Source organism: Ptiloglossa arizonensis, chromosome 6 (genome assembly GCF_051014685.1).
Source record: "Ptiloglossa arizonensis isolate GNS036 chromosome 6, iyPtiAriz1_principal, whole genome shotgun sequence".
Taxonomy (NCBI): domain Eukaryota; kingdom Metazoa; phylum Arthropoda; class Insecta; order Hymenoptera; family Colletidae; genus Ptiloglossa; species Ptiloglossa arizonensis.
The window spans coordinates 24,135,619-24,152,485 of record NC_135053.1 but is presented as its reverse complement, the minus strand read 5'-3'; the positions used below and the strand labels follow the sequence as shown (position 1 = coordinate 24,152,485).

At 55.8% G+C, this 16,867-nt stretch overlaps 1 protein-coding gene across 1 annotated transcript in view; it reads right to left on the bottom strand.

Moving 5' to 3' along the window:
* Positions 1–16,867, bottom strand: part of Shrm (shroom) — a 156,034-nt gene that overhangs the window by 59,733 nt on the left and 79,434 nt on the right. Inside the window, exons 2-7 of the mRNA XM_076313542.1 lie at positions 6,845–7,216; positions 5,206–5,518; positions 3,879–4,121; positions 3,650–3,804; positions 2,706–3,572; positions 891–2,609 (exon numbers count right to left, since the gene is read on the bottom strand). Coding sequence (XP_076169657.1) covers positions 891–2,609; positions 2,706–3,572; positions 3,650–3,804; positions 3,879–4,121; positions 5,206–5,518; positions 6,845–7,182 — 3,635 coding nt within the window. The 5' untranslated portion in view covers positions 7,183–7,216. The remainder of the gene's footprint in view (positions 1–890; positions 2,610–2,705; positions 3,573–3,649; positions 3,805–3,878; positions 4,122–5,205; positions 5,519–6,844; positions 7,217–16,867) is intronic.

The window sequence follows — 16,867 nt, the reverse complement described above, 5'->3', positions numbered from 1 at the left end:
GCGGATTTAAACGAGTGCAACGAGGGAAGAAAAGAAGAAAAAAAAAACACGAACAAACGAAGAGAAAAGAAAGAGAAAGAAACGCGAAAAACGTCCCGAGTCGCGGTTCGGTTTCGTAGCTCGCCGCGTAATCTGTCGGCGATTCTTGTTTAACGTTAGTTCCGACAAGCGTCGATTCCGCAGGCCTCCGGCGAGCAACACGGGAACCGAGAACCACGAATCCCTCGAGAAAAATCATTTAGACAAGCATCGAGACAAATAATAACCGACGATCGACGTCGTGAATGGCTTCCGTGAGCGCGAGCCTTCGCGAAAAGTATCGCTCGTTCGCAACACATGTTTACAGTTCTCCCAGAGCGTCGCTCGAGCATTTTCGGCGGCATCGCGTCGTCTCCTCGAACGATCTATCGATCTCCCAGGGTCGTTAACAAGCGTCCCGACGACAGCGGCACCGTGGAACGCGTAGCCACGGTTACCACCGATTCGACCGATCGATCGTTGGATAAGAACGTACCACGGGACGTAACGCAGCGAGTTTAACGCACGATCTTGGAACCGCGCCGCAGAGGCAGCGGTCGTTCACCGTTCAATTGCGTCGCAATTACAGAATCTTGTGCGTTCCGTGGCTAAAACTGATCGACGATCGTTTCGATCCTCGGTGGACGATCGTCGAGCGAACGAGCCGACGAGATCCGCGCCATTACGGAAACGACACCGCTCGTAAAGTTTCTCGAAAATCGCAGGCGCGCCGCGGCACCTTTTCACGCGAGGGAAACGACGCTCTCTCGCAGCAATGTTGCAAAATCCTCCGTGGCGCGAACGTCGTCGAGAATTAACGCTTAGAGAGGATCCGCGGAAGGTCGGGTCGATTCAAAACACGTCGAACTTACCCCTGAAGGGCGTGCGGAGGGGCGGGTCGCGGCGGAGGCGGCAACGATTTCCTGCCGGGAGTGTTTTGTCGCGGCGCCAATGGCGGCGGTGGCGAGCTGGGCGATCCGGAGCCACCGTATCTGTCCGTGGGACACTGAGGCTGTGGCTTCTGCTTCGGTGCGTCGATGTACTTGGGCGGTAGGGCGTAATAATTCCTCTGCGAAGCGTCCCCGTGGCGTTGATGATGGCTGGGCACGTACTTGGGCGGCTCGTGATACTTCTGGGGACTCGATTCCGAGGGGAACATCTTCGAGTTGGCCTCGTAGCCGGTCTTCACCGGACTACCGATCGAGAAACCGTGATTACCACCTTCCAGATACTTGGAGGCGCTCTTCGAGTTCTCCGGCACGGGCAAGTAATTCGGTCTGGCCGATTGGCTCGACTGACCGTTCGAGGCGCTCTTGTCGACGTTCTTGGGCACTTGGGGCTGTGGTCTCTGACCGGAGGAGGACTCCAACCTCTGAGCGGAATCGTTTCTGAGCAAACCGGAGACGTCGAGGCGCGAGCCGTCCACTCTCATGGACTCCTGTCGTATGATTCGCGGCTCCACCGGAACCTGAGGGGCCGGCCTCTGATTTCCCGAGTCGCTGTATCGCTGCGATATGAGATCGGGTAGCTGGGCGGGTGGTCTGCTGGGGAACGGTCGTTCCTCGGATATTCTTCTCGCCGGGGTGACTCGGCCGTTCACCATCAGTTTCTGAGTGGAGGGGTATCTCAGGCTGGATCGACCGGTAGCCACCAGACGGTGAGTGGCGAATCCGGCCGAGACCCCGTTCTCCAGCACCATCTCGGAGTCGACGTGTTTCAGGGCTATGGCGGCTCGGACGAATTGATGCTGGTCCTGGTCCTGGGGCACCGGTTTCGTCGGCGAGTTCGGCGAGGACTTTCCGGAGGATTTCTCGTGTTCCCTCTTCGAGCCGTGTTTCGATCTTCTGGTCGAGTGTCTCTCCAGTTTGTGTCGGTCGCAGGATCTCTCGCGGATCTTGGCCTCTTCGGGTTGATGGTGAGCGTTGCTCGTTTTGCGTTGAGCGTCCGCGAAGCAGTCGTCGCTGAGCTCGGGCGGCGGCGGTGGCAGTGGATCGTCGCAGTCGTGAACCTCGTTCTCGGTCACGGTCGGTGGCGAGGGCGGAGGCAAATCCGGGCTGGGCACACGGTCGTTGTAAACGTTTCTAAGATGGGGTTTCTTGGGCGGCCTCTCGGGCACCCAGTCGTCGATCGATATAGCGGGCCCGACTATAACCGGTCCGAGTAAATCCGTGGACAGGCTACCGCAGCTGTTGCTGTGCTGATGCTTGGGACTCGGTAGATCGCCGTTACCCTGATTCTGACTCCTGCTGCCGTTCTCCCTCCAAGCGCCGCTCGCGTAGTCGGACGCGGAACTTGCGCGTCTGGACGAGGGCGGTCTGGGCCGAGGGGGCGGTTGCGGCGGTGGACTTTGAGGCGCGGGGGCGGATCCTTGGGCCAGCTGAGGCTCGGATCGCCAGGAGGCTTGGTGGTGTCTCTCGTAGAACGAGAGAAGCGCTTTCTTCTGTATGGCCTTCAAGGTTGGGTCGGAGACTCGGTGGCGTTTCTCCGGGTCCAAGTACGTGTAACGCATTTGCTGCTGTTGCTGTTTCTCCAATTCGTTTATGCGTTCCGCTACCGACATCTGGGGCTGCTGCGGCAACGTCGAGTTCATTCTGAAAGAGAAACGGGAATTCAGTGACCGGTACGGACTACGGGGACGTGGCGCGCGCGATGAAAATCGACTTTCGATCCGATCGGGATCGCGGTACCTCGAGGACTGCGGGGACTCCTGCGGTTGCGTGGTGCTGACGGGATACAGTTTGCGTTGGGTCCTTTCGCGGTCCAAGTACAACACGCTTTCCGAGTGGTGTCTCTGGGGTGTCTGCACTCTGGCGCTGTGAGCGATCAACTGTTTGCTGCAAGGTAGTCCGTTCGTTTGGCTAACGTCCGACATCGATCCGTGAATGGGATTCCAGGCCTCCGGGCTCTGGGGACTCGTCGGTCCGATCTGTTGGCGTATCGGGCTCTGAGGCATCGGCTGGGCCAGCGAACCGTACTTCTCGGTTTCGATTCGCACCGAATTGTCCCACTGGCTGCTCGTCTGCGACTTGTCCGCCAGGGATTCCTCGTCGATGTTCGACTCTTGCCACTTGCTCTCGCGAACGGTCGAAACATCGGCCACGTTGGTCGACGCGCCGCAATGATTGATCACGGCCGGTAGACCGGATCTACCTTGATTCTGTTTGTTGCGATCGTTCATCGACACCTGCCACTTGTCCGGCCACTTCTCGCTGTGTCTGCCCTTCGTCGTCGGGGAGAGACCGGTGCTGCTCACGTCGCTCATGGAACCCTGCCACTTGTCGTGGCAACCGTTCCCGGACTTTTGGGTCAAAATTCCACCGTTCACGCTGCTAACGTCCGACATCGAGCCGTGGTGCCATCGATCCGACGCACCCTGTCGGGCCGGCAATCCGCTGGACACGCTCACGTCCGACATCGAGCCGTGCCATTTCAAGGTCTCGCTGCTGGAAGCGCTACCGCTGGACGTGGTCACCACGCTGTCTCTTCCCTCCCTGGAGGTGTCCTCCCAGGTCGAGGTCGGTCTTTGCGCCACCGCCTCGCTGTCTCTCCGCAGTCTGAAAACGCAACGATGTGAGAAGAGAAAAAGAAAAACGAAACGAAACTCGAACGACGCGACGATCGTCGACTTTACCTGTCGAGGAACGGAGTGTTGGTCGTGGAGTCGACGCTCGAGACGTAACTGTGATAGCCTTCGGATTGTGCGTAGCTGGCCTGCTGAGAATGCTGCACCCTCGTGTATTCCTCAAGACCTGCTTGCGTCAGGGTCGCCTCCCGGTATATGTCCACCTGGTCGAAGAGAATCGTTCGAAGGAATTACGGTGGTGTTCGATGCACGATCGTCGAATACGCGTAAAGGTTACCTGGGACACTTGAGGATCTTGGTAGCTCCTAACGTAGGCCTCCAGATCGGCGTGGCTGAGGGTCTGACTGGTCTGTTGCTCGCGCTCGGGAGGCGACGGTACCACGTACTCGGCATCCCCCAAAGCTTTACCCTCGCGATCGACGCGGGGCCACAATCTCGGTTCCTCTTCCACGTTGTTTCTGTTGCGCGACTCGAACGTCTCGGCCGGTATCTTCTCGCAACGTTCCATCACGGTCTTTAACTGCAACGCGAAAATCGTCGTTCTTTCTAAAAGCCGTTCGTGGTAACTGCGAGTCGGCTGCGTAACATCGTTACGTAATCCCGCGCGCGCGTACACGCGTTTGCTTTAACTGCGAGCGTAAATTCAGCCAAAGTCGTATTCGGTTTTTGCCGTACGAACCTTCGTCTCTTCCCATCGGGTACGAACCGCGCGCGGTTTAAAATAAACCACGAGGCAACGAGCTAATTACGCTGCCGCGCAAAAAGCACCGCGAGCTAATAAGGAAGTTCTAAATTGAGCAAAAGGAAAGCCGAATGAATTACGGCGCGCTAACGTTGTGGCTCCGGCGCAGGGTTCTTCCAACGGCAGCTGGAAAAGAATGGAATTCCAGTCCGCTCGCTTGCTCGCTCGGTCGGTCGGTCGCTCGCTCGCGTGGACGGCGGTGGAAATTAAAAGCCGGGACACGGTTCGCCGCGAACACCTCGGCGTCTCGAAATTGGCTGGCCTACTTCGCGGCGAGTCGCCGGGGCAACGACGATTATGTCACCCGGAGAGAAAGGAGGGTGCGGGTGTGGGAGATTAATTACGCGCGTCGTTTTAGGGCGCAGCACGATTTACCAAGGTTCTGACCTACGCCCGTTCCCCCGTGGCGTTCGACGCGCGACACGTTCGACCAATTAAACTCGCTCCGAGCGGGGGACGCGTCGTCGTCGTCGCCGTCGTCGTCGTCGTCGTGAAACTTGGCAACGATCGGCTCCACCGGGGGCGCGTGAAAACGACCGCGATAAACTCGGCTCTCCCGTAGCTCGCTCGTGACTCGTTAACACCGTCGAAAGTGCTTCGGCTGCTTGCAAATGAGTTTTCAATTTCGTAACCGGCGCCAGAACGTGGCGAGGTTCGCTCGGAGGAATCGCGCGTGTTAATTGGCACGGTGACGCGTCGTGTCCCTCGTCTCGCGGTGATCGGTGCCGAAAGTCCTCCATGAAATTCTAAATGGTCGTCGCGGGACGAAAAGGAGAAACGTGTGTCGTCGAGCTCTGTCGGCTCGACGCTCGACGCTCGACGCTCGACGCTCGGCGGGTAAGGATCCGAGGGTATACGTCACCTGCTGCGTGAACGTGGGATTGGGCCTCTTCGTGTGCGGTCTGGTGTACTGGGCAGGCTTCTCCTTCGGGTAATTGGTGTGATCGGTCCAAGACTTGGAACGATGGGATCCGCTGTGTCCCGAGCCGTGAACGTCCTCGTCGGGGTGCCTCTCCGGCGCGCTCGGCCACGAAGGATACTTCTCGTGTCCGGGACCATAGCAGACCCCTTTGAGGCTGGACGCGTCTCTGACCGGCGGCGTTGGCGGCGGCGACGCTTCGTCCCTTTCATTGAGAGGGAGCGTGTAGCTGTCGAATCCGAGGCTCTCGCTGTACCTGTCCGGACAAACAAGGAAACGCGTCCTTTAGCGGCGCGCGCGGTACACCCGGCCCGGCCCGGTCCGGCCCGTCCCGTCGTCCGAGATCGTTCCTGGAAACGTCTCCTCCCCGGTACCGCGTGGGAGCAATTATATACCCGCGAGAACGCGAGCGAACCGGTGGTTATTAGCGCTCGCCGCGCGATGAATCACCTCGCGCAGACGTTCAGCAATCCCGGCAGCCGGTAGGCGACGGCTCTCTCTCTCCGCTGCGCGGCACCGCGCGATGTCATTGAACCACTTTATTACCAGGATGCGTGGCTGCCGCATAATTTATGGAATAGTCAACAAGTTCAACGTAACTGGAAACGCGTATAATCAGCCTATAATTGCAACCGTCGTTCCTGGACCTCGTCTTCGTAACGACGAGCCGACGCCGCGCGGAACGTTACGTTCGACCTATCGCGAAATCTAAGTGGGCCGGGACTAATACAGAAACGTCTAATTGGCTGCCAAACGGTATCTCTTATCGTTCCCGCAAAAAGCTGCCCCCGTGGAGAGCATGCGCGAACAACCATGGAAACTCGTTCTTCGTTAATGGAACGATTAATTTTCGCGCAATGGGGATCGATGCGCGTAGAGAACCCTCGCTCGATCCAACCGAACACGCGACGCGGAGTGCTCGACGATCGTAAAACTAATAAGCGGAATTTACATTCTATTCGGATAGATACGCGAACCCGGACTGGTACACCGTTCGAAACGGTCGGAGGTTCGCCCGGACGGCCACTTTCCAAAAACAAAACAGCATCGCGAAGTTTTTCCTTCGGTGAGAGATTCACCGGTCGCGGCTAGAATCGGTTTAAAGCGCGATAGAGTTAACGCGCCGCGCCGAGGGGATTATTATCCGAGTATGTTATTACGCACCCCGTGGAACAAAAAAAAAAAGAGAAAGAATATTTAATCGTCGATAGCGGATAGGAAAAAACCGAGCTCCGATCGAAGAATGAAGTAGTTGGAACGATTTATCGCGTAGACCCGAGCGTCGCTCGGCTTTGCGCCCGGAGCACGGATATTCGGTCATTGATCGCGATTAAACGTTCCAAGTATTTCTTTTATCGTCGAACCGCGATTCGAGACGTTCGTCGACGCGAACGATCGCCGATTCGAAAAGCTCGATGCTCTCGTCCCGACGTCTACGAGCACGGGTCGGATCGATCGGCTGGCTCGATCCCGAGGAGAAAAACGAATCCACGTCGGCGTCGAAAACCTTGGTAGCCGGCTCGAGCGACGAACGGAAAGCGAGAAGGTAACGCGAGCCAAAGGTCGATCGGAGATTGCGTACCCGCTGTCGTTCTTGTAGCCCGCAGTATTCTTCTTGTGACTTTCGTTGTAACCGGTAACCGTGGCTTTCTTCGCTGCATTGCCAGCCTCGTGCTCGTTCTCCGCGGACCTCCTGCCGTCGTTTCTGCGCCGATAGTACTCGTTAGGAGGCACCGTCCGAGACGGACTCTGCTTAAGGCCATAGCCTTCCTGAGGATACGACGGGGTACTCTTGAAATTGGTAGACTCGCTCCCGTGGCCGTGACTCGCGTACTTGTAGGGGCCCGGAGGACAGGAAGGTGGGCCCGGGGCCTCATCCTGGACTCGATATCCTGGCGGCGACGGTTGCAGTTCCGTCATCGTGTAACCGACGTCCCCGCCATTCGGGATACACCTGCCGAGCAAACAACAAATCGGTTAGAATCGAAAAGAGTTTCAGAGGGTCCTCGACGACCCGGATCGCCACCGATCGCTCCTCCTCCCCGTGAACAACGATCGACTACTCGAGCATCAACATCGACGATTTCGTCTCCCTTTCCCTTCGGTGCTCGATGTTTCGTCGATCGTTCGTTCGACGTCGTCGTCCGCTCTCGTCGAGTTTCGAGAATCGTTGCGCGATCTCGTGGCCGGGGATCGATCGAGAAATCGTGCCGCGTTCGTTTTTCCGAGCCGGCGGGGATTAATCGAGCGGCTGGCTGTTTTAATCGATCGAGCCAAAGGTTAATTGAGATACCGATCCGAGGGGGTTCGATCTCGCGATCGGTTCCGCGTAAATGAAAATCATCGATCGAGGAACGTTTCACGGTGCGACGCGAGCCGGTCTCGCCCGTGATTTTACGAATCGATCGCTCCCTGGGGGAATTTACGGCACCCCGTGGTCGCTTTCACCGCGGAACGTTGCTTCGTCGTCGTCCGAGGAGGATCGAGAGAGCGAGAGATCTCTCGCGAGCGCGAGCGCGAGCGCGGGCGCACGCCTCGAGACCGACGTTATACCGATCAATTTGTTCGCGGGGAGAAGTACATTGTCCGGGAGTAGGCGCTGGCTGGTAGAATCGAACGCTAGGCGTGTCCGCGAGGCGATAAAATCCGAGGAAACCTCTCACCGGTGCTTGTTTAACCTCTTGGCCGCGTTCCTCGGCGACGAAGGTGTAACGACTCGCGCTAATAGCGACGCTCCTTATCGCCGCGATCGACGGGCCCGATAATCTCGTTCCGAAATTATGCGCGACGTAACGACTCGCGGGGAGGGAGAGGGCGCGCCTCGTTGACACCTTGCTAACGAGGATCGATGTCTCGTGGGTAGGGCCCGAACCGATCGACCGCGCCACGGTGCAAAGCTACCTTCTAACCTGGCCAATCGTTGCTTACCGTCCGTCCGAATTAATTACGCGTTCGTCCCTCGGGCCGCGACGCGATATCGAGTCCTGGCTCGACGCTCGGACTCTTCCGCGCGTTCGAATCACCCGAGAGGGTTCGTGGTTGCGCGCGCAACGCTCGAGTGGGCGTTCCAAACGAACCGAAACCCCCGGGGACCTACTCGACGAAACGATCTACACCGAACGAAACCGTTTCCCCGAGCCATGGACGATACTTCCCTCTACGAGCTAGCAACGCGAAGAGGTCGCGGTTCGAGTCCTAAACGCGATCCTCGGGACCTCCCGAATAACGGATCGGAGTCGTTTGTCGCGCGAGAAAAATTGCTACTCGAGGCGAGATTTTCGTCGCGGAACGAAAACGCTTCCTCGAGCCACGGACGATGCTTCCTTCTACGAGCGAGCAACGCAAAGAGGTCCCGAACGCGATCCTCGGGGCCTCCCGAATAACGGATCGGCGTCGTTTGTCGCGCGAGAAAAATTGCTACCCGAGGCGAGATTTTCGTCGCGAAACGGAACGAGATGCGCGCGAGCGAGTCGCATCGGGCGGCATTCGGCGTCGAGATGTGGGTCAAGCCGAACGCTCTCGAAGATTCGCGGTTCGTCGAACAATCGGCCGTACATCATCGGTTATCACGATGCCATCCCCGCGATGCCAGAGATACGGATAGGCCGTTCCAGATTCTTCCGCGTTTATTCAGTCCCTCGTCGTGTCCGAGCACAATCGGCGTCGTTACGCCCCGTACGACGATCAAGATCGATGACGCTACAACACGGCCAGAAGAAGGCATGCGCGACCGGCGATTCTTCCGCCGTGTCCTCACCGGGAGCGTTTCTATGGCCGTGTTCGTCCGTCGATCCTCCTGCCCGACAGCGACCGGGAATGAAAACGCGCCACGGAGACGAGGAATTCGCGCGTTACGGCTCGCGGAAGAGGAGAATACGATCGCCACCGGGAGAATCTTCGTCCCCTCGATGTATATTTATGTCTACATGCGTCCACGTATACCGGGTGTAACGGACAGTCGGATCGGAATCTCGAACGATCTGTAGTGGACCTCTCCGGATGGTTTCGGCGAAGTATATCTATGCGTCGAAAATGTAAGACGCGCGGAGGACACGGCACCGTATAACAAAAACAAGCGAACTAGCCTATAGTTACCGGCGGGGACCTGCACCTGACCAAGATGAGTCACCGCTGTCCGAAAGAAGACGATCAGTTCGAGAATCAGTTTCGAAGATAGCGGAGCAGCGATGGAATGACCGGTAAGCAGAGGTCTCCCGTAAAATAAAGAGCGAAGACAGATATTTTCCGTCCGTCGAACTATCCACTTGACTCTGACTCGCATTGCGTGAATTATTTATTCCCTACGTACCCACGTCCCCAAAAATAAACGCGTTCGATCGAGGTAAACACAACCCGCGCGAGTACTGCTCGCTCGCGGACGACGCAGTCTGATGATCAATCGCGACGTCCTTGCGCGAGCGTAGTTATTCCGCTACTTTACGTTCTCCGATGCGATCGTAGTCCAGATTCGTTGAGTCGGAGAGCAAATTATTCTAGACACCCTGTACGCGCTGTCGTGCATCCGCGAGCTAGACGAAGAAGAGAACCGCGGTCGTTCGAGCCCCCGAGGTGGCCGTATCCACCGTTTTTTTTTTTTCACCGCTCGCGGCAAAACTCCGCGGCAAAACTCCTCCTTTGCACCTCCTCGGGGCAAACTCGTGCGAGTAGACGTACGGAAGGATCTTCGATCGCGAGGATACACGGGCAGGATACGCTCGATCGGAGACGCGAGGACGTGGCTCGGTTCGGTTCGTACGCGTTCACCGGTTCGCGGAACGCGACCGAGCGATTTTGTAACGAGCGAAAGTATGCGCCGAGAACGCCGCGCGGGCCCCCGAGCGACCGCGGACGTAAAAAGCGATAATAACCGATCGTTTCGTGAATCGGCGGCGATCTCGAGCTATCCCGATCCGGTCGAGGAATAAGCGCAACACGGGGTTGATAAATACGCCGGGACTAGACATCGAGCAGCCGTAATAAGCTAACGATATTTAAGTGGCCGGCCGATGGCGGAACACGCCGCACTCCGAACGGAGACACAACCCTCGAATTTGACAAAGCACCGTTCACCGACGCCGATCGTAAACAGCTCCGATCGGAGTACTCGCTTTCGCGACTAATAAATTGAATATAAAAGCACGCTATCGAAGCCCGTATACACTCGGAACTCACGATCTTTAGCGCCCGTTAAATTGGATTCGTTACGGTGGGCGTGTCGGCGCCGTAGTTTTGCATAATAAGAACGGACCTGAATAGACCCGCGGGACAGATATACGATCCTTTAAGGATCGAAATACGCGGTGTTTAATAACGCGCGGGGAATTCCAGCGTTAACCGACGATTCGCCGACGCGGTTCACTCCTCGCGGGGACGCTTCGCGACGCGACGCGACGCTACCTCCTTGAACGATACGCGAACCCCTGGTGACGGTTTTGCGCGTTTACCGCTCGAGACTCGCGGATTGGACGATTCCCAGCGAGAAACCGGCCCGATTATCCCGGTTCCCTTTGTATCGGAGCAGGAACGTCCGGGTCCTCCCGCCGCTGTTGCGCGCTTCTCGGTAATAGTTTAATAATAGTCGCGGTAATCGCATCCTACCTCGCTCGGTAAGCGCGCACGCAACCCTACCGCGGAACGTGTAATTTCTCCTGTCGGAACCGTCAAAACTCCCAACGAGAAAACGATTTTCGACCGAGAGGGAAGCGGACGGACGCCGGGATCGACGACTTCTCGAAACGCGCGGTTGATCGCTCTCGAGCATCGACCGATCGTCGGCCCGCTCTAACCAGAATGACGTTTTCCTTTGGGTTGGGACAAATGTAACAACGACTCGGATAGTGGTGCACTTTGATGGCGAACAGTACACGTAGAGTTCCAGCTTCTTTTGGCTTTTTCGGTTCGTTCGCAAGCAGAGACTCGAGACAAGGGCACGACACCGTTTGTAGTTTACATCGTGTTAAATCGTTGTATCAATGGATTTGCAACAATTCTCAGAAAGATGGGGGGACTTTGAACGTTTCTAGAAGAAGAAAATAGCCGCAGGTTGGAATTTGCAGGCCCCTCTGCAATTTCCTAAACGTTTTCCAATACCGTCGTTTGGTCGACAGTTTGGAAAACAAAAAAATTGCATTCAATTTCGATCGGAATTTTCTTACCGATGGTCCATGCGCGAAGAAAGGAGAAATATTTTACGAACGCGCGAGTATCGCTTCTAAATTGGAATCCGTTTCGGGTAGAAAAGGAAGAAGGGCCGTGTTTCCTGCGCGCGTGTCTTTACGTCGCATACATTGTACGTAATGTAGGTAAATTTCCGACGGAACGTGTAATTTCCAACGTCGGAACCATCGAAAACGCTCGCGCACCTTATAATTCCAGTTTTCCGCGGGCGGTTGTTCCGGCGTTCTATGCCGCGCTGAAACAGTCGCGCGCGGTTTCTTTTTCTTCCCGCGATCGCTGTTGCCGTTTCGGTAATGATAGACAATTTTTCAACCTCGGCGAAGCGCCCGCTGCAATTTCGAAATTCCTCCCTCGCGGCCAATTCGGGACGTCCTTCGATCGCGAAACCGTGCTCTCCAAATTCGAACGTACCGGGTGATCCTCGAAGAGGGTTCCAAGCGTTCGCGGGATTATTTTTCTCCTGCTTCGATGGGTTTATCTTTACACTGGTACGCTGTGTACGATGTAACTGACTCGAGTGTGCTTTTAAATCTTCGAACGCGTAAAGAGGTAGCCGCAGCGGTTGGAAAATATACTGTGTTGGAACGAATGCAACAACGATCTTAAGGGTGGTAGATTTCGATGTCAGTTTTAAGAACTGTCTCTTTATTGGAGCGGAAGGGTCGTCCGTCACGGGGTAAACGGTTTGGCCATTTTCCTTTTGGTTTTTCTTTTTAGTCGAGTTCCAAGTCCAGAGTCAGGAAGACTACACGACACTGTCGTCGTTCGCGTCAAGACATATTGTATACGCATTTGTTCGAACTTTATATTCTTATATGTACGATAACTATACTACTAGATACGCGAGATCCCTGCGTATTACAATAAAGTAGATATTATAATCTAAACTTTACAACATACCGTAATTCCAAAACCGTGAGATCTTCTCGAGATCTCTGGAAACGCTTCGTCCGGAATTTCGTAGACTCGCGTTCGAGCGTCCCGCGGAAGAGTTCGCGCGGTACGAGAGGAACGCTGATAAACTCATCGCGTGGAACGGAGGAAAACGAAGCGCGGAAGAAAACGAACCGCGTGCACGCGAGCCGAGCCTAAATTATCGGATCGTTGCGAGAGTCTCGACGAAAACGAACATCACGGATCGCGTACGTCCGAGCGAAACCGAGCTGCGCGCGTAGGGAACGAGGACCTTTCGACGAGAACGAATTCGAATGGAACGTAACGAGACGAGGAAACGAAATCCGCTCGAGCGGGCGAAGACACGAGGACACTCGAGCGCGTCGAATTAAATAGAACGAATCGAAGAATTCCAAGAGACGAGAAGAGAACCGGACGAAAACGAGCGAGACGAACCAGGGCTTCCCGCTAAAACTCGAGGAGCGGTACGGTACGGTTTTAAATCACGCGCGTTAATTGCGCGAACGAGGTCGTCGCGAAGCCTCGAATTTCGCCGCGATAAATTCGCGAGGATTAATTCGCGCGGTGCACGCGCGGATTCCCGTAGCCAAGGGGTTGTTCCTGGACGGTTCGCGCGCCACCGGTCCGTCTTTCCTCACCTTGTTTCGAACAGGTTTATCGCGGCGCTCGGATCGCAAGGTCGCGAACCGTGGAATTCTAGCCGGTGAGGAACGGCTGTCGGCGAATTTGTTGGGCGACCGTGTAATAAGTTCGTGGAATCGGTGGCAGCCGCGAGGGTATCGCGTTTCGAGGTCGAGGAAGGACGCGAGAGCCGCGGGAATTCGCGAGCTCGAGAATCAACGTTACACCGAGCGGGAGACTCCGGAGCGGATTCTCGCGATGAGGTACCGTTTGCATCTAGTGAACGATTCCTCGACGACGGAGAATCTGAAAAATCGTTCGATCGTTATCACGGCGAATAATCCGGAAACGATATCGATACCGTGCGCGTACGTTTTTTTGTTTTCACGCGCGAGATATTTCCAGGTATCGCGACAGGTAGGTAATTATCGGTACGGTCGGGAAACGAACGACGTTTACGTATGTTTTTCGTTTCCCCCGGTCCCCCGTAAACCGTAATAGGAAATCGTTGCGCCGAGCGAGCATCCAACGTTGAAAACGGCAATTTGAATTTAATCGTGGCGATCCGAGAGGTAATCATTCGCGACAAATGTTTCCCCCGCGGTTCTTACGGTTAAACGGTACTAAATGAAATTATTCCTGGTTCGGCGGGTTGCACTTTGTTCGAGGTTCTCTCGTTGTTTCCGGCAGCCGTTCGCTGCGAAGCTCGCGATTACCGTAAATCTTTTCTTACGTAAGAGGTTCGAGGGGGCGGTATCGGTCTCTGCACCGGCTCCGCGCGTGCTATCGGACCGCATAAATTTACGTCCGATGGCGGCCGTAAAGGACGTCTATTGCCGCCGCGGAGACTATTTTCCGTACGCGAGTACGGTTAACGAGTACCGCGCTCCGGAGTCGTTTGGAACCCACCGTTTTCAGGAAGCCGAACAACGCCTTTCGCGCGAACCGTACCGGTAACGTCCGATCGACGACAGACGGAATCGGATCGCGTCGTTCGTCGAAAACCGAAAGAATCGACCGACCGGCTCGAGAAACGCGATTCGCGTTACATCGCGTAATTAATGCGCTCGTGTACACCGGCCGGCTACCCGGTGCACGTGTAATTCAGAGGAACGATCGAAAGCGAGCGTTTTGCACCGTGACCGAGCCGGATTCGATTCGCCGGTAATCCCCGCGCTATTTTAATCGGCCGCAGTATGGAATTAACGGCGGCGGTGCGGCATTTATCAAACTCGGCCGGGAGATAAAGACGTTCGGACGATGCTCGACCGTGTGCGATATAAACTCTGCCATTAAACGGGTGAAAGTTTCCAACCAAGAGAATCGCTATTTATCTGGATTACCGTTTCTTTCCGATAGATCCGAGAACTCGAACGAATCGACCGGCTCGCCGAATAATCCGCGACGGAGATATCTTCAGAGGAAGAAAGTGCTCGGGGCGAGGAGACGGATCGACCAGCAAAGCGGATTTGTCGTTAGGCTCGGTCCGTTAATTATCGAGGAATATCGACGGTTTGGTAGAATGCGTCGTCTCAATTCGGGTGTACCTGTGACTCTGGAAAATCTTCTTTTCGATATCGAGCAACTTTCGATGCGTACGAGACCGCTTCGAGGTTAACGTCCCAGGACGGTCGGGAAACGACTCGTCGGTGTTTTCCCGGTTTCGCGGTTAAACGGTAAAAGAGTTCGGAGAGTTTTGAAGGGAATCCGCGGATCTGGAATAATCGTTCGGGAGGTTCGAGCGTCGGGGACGCGGGGCGACGACGCGATTCACGATGCATCGTAAAAGGAAGCAAAGGAGCCGATGGAAAAACAATGAAGGTCAACGCGCGCGGGTCGCGTTCCTCGCGTCGACGCCGGGGACTCGGTGAAAAGAAATCGAGGAAGAATGCGGGAGGGGGTTAAACGGGCTGCGCGTAGAATGCAACGGAGACGTACGAGCCGGCTTATCGTCCCGCGTCTATTTCTCGATCGCTCCGAGCGGTAAATTCAACGCGAGAGCCCCGTCCACGGCCCCGAGCGGGCAAAACGAACGGATGGAAAGCGATTACGGAGCGTAGACGTTGAAAAAGTCCGATCGACTCGCGATAAGGGGTTTTCGTTACGACGAACGACGTTCGCGAGACCTCGAGCCGGGGAGGAATCCGTGGATTTTTCCACGCACGAGTATCTCCGTATCGACCTCGTTAACGAACCTCTGAATTACGATGGAATAATATTTCTCGTTCGCGCGAACGCGCGGAACTACCGGTTGCCAAAGTGTCGGTAAAATTATCGAGCTTATTAAAATTTTATTCACTCCCCCGATAAATTACCAACAAGGAAGAAAAACGTTCGTACGCGAGCGGGCCGAACGGCCGCGTCGGGGTCGGTACGACTTATACGTACACTTTAACGCGTATAAATTTCATCGAACGACGCGTTCGGATGCTCGGAACGTTATTTTATAGTCGTCGAGTTGCTTCGAATCGAAGACGGGCATCGGCCGTTCGTTATCGTAAATCGAGATTAAAACGAACGTTAACACCTCGCGACTACCTCTATCGATACCGGGTAATCGCAAAAGAATACGCGAAAGTTCCCCAGCGCGGTTAGAAATTTCCCGGTCCGATGGAATGGAAACGGGAGAAATTAGACGGGACGAAATCGCAGCCAGTTTCCAGCCGGAACGCCGCGAGATTCTGCCGCGAAGCGGGTACCCGTTTCGTTGAAAAAATCTTAACCCGCGGCTAAGCGTTACGGTGTTTCGTCGAGGAATCTTATTCGGGGCAAGGAAGGTGACGACGGTGCACCGACGCGGAACGAACGCCCAGAGGAAGCGTTTCGCGGGAATCCGTGGGCCGCGGAATGGAAATCTGGCCGCGATTCGAGCTTTTTTCCTTCCAGCTGCTCGGAATTACGATCCGGGCGGAGCGTTGGCGGCAGGCCCGTACCGCGTAGGCCCTAGCCGAGTCGCTTCCGACGGTAGCACCCGAGAGAAAATCCGGACCGTCTCGTGCATCCTGCTGCTATTCCCCAGAAGCATTTAGAAACGGTGCACGCCCATTGGCGTAGGCCGACTCGACGACGAATCGATTCCGCGCGACTCGCGAACGTCGACCTTATTCGAATCGACTCGTTTCGTTCTCCTTTGGACCGTCGTTTACCTTCACGGTGAACAACGCGCGAAAGGACGAGGCGATCGTCAACACCGGGCCGTAAAAATCGAGAAGGGAGTAGCGCGCCTTCGGCAACGAGACTCTTTCCAACGAATACGCGCGAAGAATCGCGGAACTCGATCCGATGTATCTTAGTCCGAGGGAAATCGCGCGCTCGATGCACGATGATCGGATCGTCCCCATAAACAAGACGATTTTTCGCAACGGATGCAACGAGAGGATCGCGACCGCTCCAAAAAGCGGTCGCTTGCGCAAGCGATCGGTTCGTAAGCGGATCGAGTCGGTAGGTATCGAACGGGGAGAACGAGCCCGACGACCAACTCGAAACACGGTGCTACGTACCCACCGCGATATATATCTTTTCACCGAATCGGCGCTGTCGCAACGCACACAGACGCGGTGAACATTTTTCCGCGGTGTACACTCGCGATAACTCACCGTATCGCCGCAATTAAGCGTTAATTCCAGGGAACGCGGTAAAAAGAGTCGCGACGCCGATACGATAAAGATCGAATCGTTCGTCACGCGTACGGGGGGCTCGCGTATTCGAGCGGATCGCGCGATCGACGTAGTACCCGAGGATCGCGGGACGAGCGAGACACGAGGACGAAATTACGACGAAAGAACGATACTCCGTTAATTCGCGCGGCGAGGGAGTGCCCCTACGAGCTTTTCCGCGAATCGAAATAAATTACGCGCGCGAGCGGACAGCATCTCCGGTCCGTTTGGAGAAC